This window comes from Panicum virgatum, chromosome 4K (assembly GCF_016808335.1).
Source record: "Panicum virgatum strain AP13 chromosome 4K, P.virgatum_v5, whole genome shotgun sequence".
NCBI classification, from domain to species: Eukaryota; Viridiplantae; Streptophyta; class Magnoliopsida; order Poales; family Poaceae; genus Panicum; species Panicum virgatum.
In genome coordinates, this window is record NC_053139.1 from 20,485,830 (window position 1) to 20,493,851 (window position 8,022).

At 45.4% G+C, this 8,022-nt stretch overlaps 1 protein-coding gene across 1 annotated transcript; it reads right to left on the bottom strand.

Moving 5' to 3' along the window:
• Positions 1 to 2,524: 2,524 nt before the first annotated feature.
• Positions 2,525 to 7,232, bottom strand: LOC120703450. Its single transcript, XM_039987543.1, has 7 exons — positions 6,615 to 7,232; positions 6,413 to 6,499; positions 6,082 to 6,318; positions 3,755 to 3,919; positions 3,574 to 3,627; positions 3,337 to 3,483; positions 2,525 to 3,159 (listed from the first exon to the last, which is right to left on the bottom strand). Exons 1-7 carry the CDS (start codon positions 6,840 to 6,842, stop codon positions 2,782 to 2,784), a joined length of 1,296 nt encoding a protein of 431 aa, XP_039843477.1. The 5' UTR covers positions 6,843 to 7,232; the 3' UTR covers positions 2,525 to 2,781.
• Between the last annotated feature and the right edge of the window lie 790 nt (positions 7,233 to 8,022).

The window sequence follows — 8,022 nt, forward strand, 5'->3', positions numbered from 1 at the left end:
GATTTAGAGGTCCGTGGTGCCGTCGGCTGCCGAATCACTGCATCCGCAGCATCGGGATAAGCGAGGTCTCTTATATGGGAGTTCGATGAGGACCTCGGTCGAGCACTGGCCGCTGCCATACGCACTAAAGTCGAGGAGGTAGGGGCGGCCGGCGGCGGCAAAAAACAGAGACAACCTAGGTTTGGAGGCCAGGGGAAGAGAAAGGAGGAAAGGAGGCTCCCCGTACCGGCTGCGGGCGCAAGGCGTAGGCATGCGCAGGCGCACGGCCGGCACTGGGCGAGCGGAGCTGCGGCGGTGCTCGGCACGAGCGAGCGGCCGGGGAGGCCGAAGGTCTGGGCGAAAAAATAGAAGAGAGAGAGAGAGATGGAATCGAACCGCGACTGATGGAGGTAGACGCGCGGGAGGGAGGCGGGGAAAGCGGGGGATGCGTTGAGGCTGGGATGAACCGACGAGTTTGGGCCGTTGATTCGCGTTGAAGTCTCGGGCGATCCAATCTTAGCCATGGATGTTAATGTTGTAAATAGTCTGGGTACATTTGTATGAATGCACAATGGTTCATCCATCTTAGGGTGCAAATTCTTGTGTGGACTTAAGAAAGATTATTTCGTGCTTTAGTAGAGGGATATAGAAAACAGTGGCCGCAGTGCTACTAGTGTAATTGAAGACAAGGGTTATATTTTTTTTATCGAATACGCGCTTCAAGCGAATGCTCTAGAATAGGGTCTACAAGAATGTTGACACTCCTTAGCGCCCCAATTTATGTACCGCAAGCGCACGGATCGTGATAACTTTTCCCTTAGAGTACTCCCCAAAGGTTTATCAATCCGTGGATCGACAAAGAACTACCTAAGGTTTTTCATCTAATCTAACGGATCTATCCTAACATGAAGCATGAATTGCACATATAGAGTAAACCTTTGATAGATATGAGTGTTGTGTAAAGGTTGATCTCATCCATGAATATAGGTGTAACCATAGCAAAACCAAAGACATAACTAGGCCTATCGTCATCTAGTTGTAGTTCAAGCTAACGAGCAAATAAATCATGCATCTGAATCAATAGCATCATTAAATCAAAACCTCCAATCCAACCCCTCGGGAACCCTTCTACTCAGGCCACGCCCTGTCACGATGCTCCCTTTGGACAAAAGCACCCCGAAGCACGCTAGACGTGTCGAACCCCCTTGAGTAGATCCGGTATGAACTCCTAGCCACCATAGCTACAAGAACACCCCATGCAATCTATCTCGAGAATAGATTTAGAAATAAGCGCACCCAAGGCAAGAACGAAATAAAAAATGAGAGACATGATCGCTAATAGATTCGGAAGACATGATTATCATTACTCATATAATAGATGTGTTTGGATCATCACCACCGTGTGCACACTATCGATGAATCCAACTAGCTCATGAACTCCGCCATGGCACAACCACGCAGGGAGGCCATGGCGGCTAGGGGTGGCCTAAGTCATCTCCTAGACAACTTCGAAGACTTGCGGCGGCCGTCGTCTCCCTCCGGTCTTGGGCCTAGGTTTTCATCGAGTTCTGGGTGGATGGATGCCGCGAGTTGAATAAGGTGCGAGCTATTTATGAGCCGAGAAAGCCACGGGTCGAAGGGGAGGCCGAACCGCCTCAGAAACGGGCTAGGCCAGCCAGCTCATGGGCCTAGGCCGGCCGGCCTACCCTCTTTCGGGCCCGCCTCGGTCTCATCTTTCGCGTGTAGACTCCTCACACCTTCTAGAGTTTATGTCTTTCACGATTACACCGCTTTGGACGTCGTTATCTTGGAGATATCTTCGAGGAAAGGATAGGATAAGGAATCCTTCCTTAAATCTTCATTTGCTTTGCTTAATCCCGAAGTATCTTGATCTCATCTTCGTGGGTTTGGTCCTTTGGGCTCTCTTGGAGGATGGATATGCATGAATGGGCTTCGAATCAACATGGGCTTTGGTCCTTCCTTTGGGCTTTGGCCTTCGTCTTTCTCCGTGTTAGCGCTCGATCACGAGCCTCGTCATTTCATGCTCCAAAATAGGCCAAAAATCTGCAAAAATGAAGTTCCTCCAAAATATATGTGCAAATGTGAAAATGAACAATAATTAGGCCGGGATTAGGACGGTTAGTGATTTTGATATTAAATTCATGCCATTATCAAAGATAAACAAGAGATAAAATGTGTACTTAAAGGAGCGCCAACAAAAAATAAAGTTCGATATTATATAAATGATAGACAACCAGGAAAGGCAGCGAAACAGCCTAGGAAGCTAGTTTGCCCTTCTGCCTCTGCCGGCACGACTCATTCCCGACGTCGTCGTTGAAGAGGGCTGCTAGCACCTTGACGTTGGAAGGGCCGGGCTTGTAGAGGCAAGAGTTACATGGCTGCGCGGGGTTATTTTCTTCCGCCGACAATCCCACCCTGCCACCGTATGGCATGTTGAACTACAAACAGGAATTGATGTTACGACTATCGCTCCTGCGTTTGGTTCCGCTCTAGTTCCTTTGTTGTCTCTGAATGTGGAATCCTGTCATCCGTAATGAGTACTAGTCACTATCATGTATTCAGTATACTTAAATTTACAAGTCCCACTGGAGTCTTAATGTTTTGATGCATTTTTGAGTTAAAAGATAGATCTAAGACCTAAGGTATCCTAGAAAGGGCTAAACAGATACTTCCTATCAGAAAAGGACCCAACAGAAAAAAGCATTAAACAAACGAGAACAAACAAGAGAGCAAAAAAAAAAAAACAGCAAAACGAAAACAAGATCATAATTTTTTTTAATCTCAGGGGCATTTCACGTTCCTCCCCGGGCCTCCGTAGTAGAAGTAGCTCCCCCAGTAGCTGTTGGACCCTCCCTGGATGTCGTAGCAGCCGGGGTGGTCGGCGAGGAGCTTCAGGCTGGCCGCCGGGATGAGGTTGTTGTCCCAGTCCACCACCTGGAGGTTCCGGAAGTAGGCGGCGCGGTCGAAGCCCTCGCTTGGGAAGTGGCCGCTGCCCATCTGCGTCGCCGTGTGCGACCCCGACGGCCGGGTGTTGACGACCTCGCCGCCGAACTGCACCATGTTGGCGTGGCGCGCCAGGTGGGTGAAGAGGTAGGACGGCCAGTACCCGACGACCAGGCCCGAGCCCAGCTGCAGCCACCAGTGCCCGTGCTTCGGATCCTGCACACCATGGACCACTTGCTGTCTGAGAATGACGGCATACTGATAAACTTATGGCCACGTATACATTTTACTACAAAATAATGCTTCTACTCTACTGAGATCTTGAACAATCGTGGAGCATTACATGATTAGTCACACCGCATTAGCTTTGCAACGGGAATCTCGACTAGTTACCTTCCATAGCATCAGAGTAATGTCAAACTGCCTGCCGTTGTACACCGATTCCGGGGTAATAGCCGCCCCAATTGCAATCTTGTTGGTCGTCTGCACGAATCCACGGCAGTTGTGATTGTAGCACCCGGTTTCTTGATACGCATCAGTCTACACGAATGAGAGTTTGCTTAGGATCCTATGGTGGGCAAAAGATGTGACTCTGTCAATGCCGCAATGCTTGTTGTTAAACACACTTACTGTCCAGTAGGTGAAGAATCTTGGGTTACTGTCCCCATATAGCTCAGGGCTTACCTATAAAAGCAGAACACAGATTATGAAATTTATACTGCTAATATAATTATCTGATTATGATGAGGCAGCAATCTCTGTCTTGCATGCACGGAAACATGACTGCTTATTTTCCTCTGTTCAAATGTACCTGCCATCCAGCTTCGATGGTATTGAGATCGTTGCCAAAAGAGCCAGATATGACCCAGATTTGTGACAGGCTGAACTCAGATGGGTCACCTATTCTTGGTGACCACACATTAACACTGGCCTTGGCCCCATAGTACTGCTCAGAGTTCACATACCCAACTGCATGCTGCAACAACCAAGTGAAAACTCATCAGTAACATGTACACCAACAAGAGTTGCAGTGAGATTTGACTAGTTTAGTGAGTTGTAGTGAGATTTGCATAGTTTAGTTGGTAGTACAGTACTAACACGGCCAATTAAACGCTGTGGACACAAGACAGAGCTGTCGGTATTATAATGGCCACGTCAAATGAGCTCATGATTCGAGAAGCGCTAACTTGCGGATATGGATTAGCTTAATGAAGCTTCTCTGCAGATGTAGAAAACAATTTGGCGTGCTTATTCCGAGCCACATGGGGGGTTGCTTGTTGTGTGTCCCTTGGGCATCTCCCTTGTGGCCCTTGGTAGTACAGTACTAACACGGCCAATTAAACGCTGTGGACACAAGACAGAGCTGTCGGTATTATAATGGCCACGTCAAATGAGCTCATGATTCGAGAAGCGCTAACTTGCGGATATGGATTAGCTTAATGAAGCTTCTCTGCAGATGTAGAAAACAATTTGGCCTGCTTATTCCGAGCCACATGGGGGCTTTCTTGTTGTGTGTCCCTTGGGCATCTCCTAGCTGTATATTAGACTTCTCGGCGAATTCAATCGAGGTTCTTTGAATCTTTATATCTTAAACGAGAATCTTTGTCAACTCTGAACTTCTGCTGTTTTCCGCTAACTTATCTCATGTGCTAGCTCGATACACGTCAAGGCCTTGAGTTATAGTACAGAGATTCGGTAATAGGACTATCAAGCTAAATGGAATCGATAACTACCAGATGTAGATGAACATGAGCATTTCGAAGAGCACAGTTAACTTGTTAGCCCACAAGAAAATTACATATTAGGATCTTCTCTAAATCGTGGAGAAAAAATGGAGGAAACTTCGTCAAAGATAACGATTTTATCAACTGAAAGCAACAATATGTTTTCTGTTGAAGTACTGCAACTAAATGAACTGAAATTTCGTCTAGAGTCTAGACAACAGTCAAAGTTGATCTACAGAGTAGAGAATCAACAATATTTGATTGGCTGACTGTTTACCACTGCAATTGATGAAGTCAAATATCTAGCCCTAAAGTTACCAATCGAAGCTTCAGTAGCTGCACTGGGAAATGAGTACTTAACGTTATGTAAACGCCTGGTTCTTTGGAACCCTTTGGCCTATCTGTTTAATGACAGGCCAGTAGGCCACTACATATTTCGAACCCATCCTAGAAATTTGAGAGCTTTGTCATTGACCTAGCAGCAAGCATCAAAAACCTAACACGAGAGAACTTATTTAATCACCTCAATAAGCATGGAAACTATGTTCCTGATTCAGGAAATAAACAACATCAAGACCGAGATGAGATTGCACATGCGGCCACTTAAAACTGTGCTACTAGTAGACAGGAGTCCAACCACTGCGCTGACGAGTGACTTAAATAGAGTATGTGTTTCAGTGGCCAGGTTATGTAGTCAGGCAGAGGACATCTTGAAATATGTAAGATGCCAGTAGATCTAAAAAAGAAGTCTGGCCTACAGAAGAGAACAAAGCCAACCATTAATCCTAGAAGCAAAGTAAAATTTCTCATATGGATTTTTCCCAAGTGAAGCTTCTGTAGATTCATGCAAGTAGTAATTGTTGTGCTATCTTATTCCAAGTTCACGGGCTTCTCTTTTGTAACTTCTCTAGTTTTGGCACTTCAGGTTATTAATTTATCCCTGAACAAGAAACTTCTGTTTTCTTTCTTTCCATTTTTTTTATGATACAATTGAGGAAGATAATGAATCCCAGCTGTGCAAATGCATGCATTTGAGGAAATCTAATCCATGCTACTATATACTGGAGCTGCAGTTTTGGGTACCAACTGACAATTGAGGAAGATAATGAATCCCAGCTGTGCAAATGCATATATTTGAGGAAATCTAATCCATACTACTATATACTGGAGCTGCAGTTTTGGGTACCAACTGAAGAAAATATTTAAAAATGTTTTATGGAGTAATTAATAATATATGCATGCCATTGCAGAACACTGGTTGTGCCACTGCCATCTACCATGTCACTAAGACAGTTACGAATTGACATTATGGCAACTATACCGTCTGTTAAAAACAAAAAGTTGCACAAAATTATTAATTCCTTCCTATCTTTCTGTATGGCAATGGATAACAAGGTTTGTAGGACCAACAAACCTCATGGCCACTGCTTGTGGAATCACGGCGAACACCCCGGCGCACTGGCTTCCTGCCATATCTCCTTAGGGAGCTTGCCCTGAGCAGATCCTTCTCCATCGTCCGCCGAATTGGCACGGTGCCTTCCGGGCATGCCTCGCCGGTGGCATGCCATGCCTGCACCACCACATCATCGCTGCTGCCGCTGCCACTGCCGGTAATGGTGAAGTTGTAGTTCTTTGGCCTCTCCGGTGGATCCTGAATGAACAAAAAATTGGTTTAACATTATAACATAGCATGTAAATTTATAAGTAAATGGCAAGTAGAACGAAGAAGCTGTTGTTAGTGTTACCAGAATCTTTTGTCCCTTGAGCTTTGGGTGGTCAAATGCAGGCTGGAGGTGAGAGAGTACACAGTCTATGATGTCACCATCAGGGCTCTGCCACAAGAATCAAACAAGCAACCAAGTTAGCAAATCAAGAACCTCAAAGGGAGATCGAAAGGAGATATAGCCAAACAAAGATGGAGGTTGGTTTCAGGTTATCAGCAGAGACCTTGATGGTCTTAAGAGACGGCTTGTTAAGCTTCCTGAGCAGAGCCCTGATCCTGTTGTACTTGAGCAGCTCCTTTCCCGGCTTCAGCCTTGCAGCAGCAGCAGTGGCATTGCCAGCATCGCCACTCCCAGGCTTGGATGAGTACAATGCAGCAGTAGAAGGAGACGCGAGCAAGAGTATCAGCAGGAGGAGCAAGGGAACAAAGTAGAAGCTACCGCGAGAAGCCATGCCCCGTTTTGCTCCCGCAGGTGCTTGTCTGATTCTCGCCCCGCGCGCACACTGGGAAAGCACAAGCAGTAGAAATAGTAGTAGTGCGTGGTTGTCTTCTTCCTCCCTGGTGCCTTGCGAGCAATCTTTCCTCGTCCCTTGCTATTGTGATTTGTGAGTGTCTTCTTTGGCTGTCCCTCTGTGTGTGTGCGCGCGCGCGTCTATGGAGTATGGGTCTCTCACTTGTTACACCGGGAGGCACCTCTCCTTCTACTGCTGCATCTCTTATATGCTGACTGCTGAAGTGCTGATCCTACCTTTGACTTTTAAAACCATCCATGTGACTCTACTTGAAAAGGAAAAAAAAAACAGGGAAAGATTCAAGAGCGGGGCGAACTGTGAAGATGGAAGAGTAAAGTGTTGGAGTTCCCACACAAAGTGTTGGGTGCTAGTATAGATTTATTGGTCTCAGTAAAACCCTGCAGCGCCAACCAAGCGTGCAGCTAAAGCAAGGCTGCAAGGGGACCCTGGCAGCGCCTGACCTGTTAGCCACTGGTCACTGGGCCTGCCATGGACCCCCAGCTTTTACTACTCTAGACTACAGCCAGGCATCAGAACCTTATCAGCACGTAGTAGTACTCCCTGCTTTCCAAGAAGGCGGTCTCTAACATCACACTTCAGGTATTAATATCTCACATATTATAATACATACATATGACATAAAATTTTCTGATATATTATGTATATAAATTTACAGGAAGTATTGCTCAAATACTCATACTAAAATTTAGTACTATGTAAATCACATTATGCAAAAATGTCACAAGCTAATTAGTTCATTCTTATGCTAAAAGTTACTTTATTGAAGGATATCATACATTTATTCGCAACTAGAAACAATGCAACTGAGAGGTTAGCAATGTTTTTTCTTGAAACGTGAGGTTAGCAATGTTAGAAGAGTGCAATAGAGTTGCTCATGAATTAATATAATTAGCACAACATAATTAGCAAAAAGAACAATAAGTATTGTGCGGTATGGTCCTGTTTGTATAAAAGAGCTTCGATTAGAGGTGTAAACTCTCGGTTTCTTGATAAATCATAAATATATGCGCTCTTTTCCTGCAAAAAGAAGAATAATATAAATAACTAGATTCCTCGTAAAAACTACTTTTATACAGGCCTTGTTTGGTTAGTTCTTGTG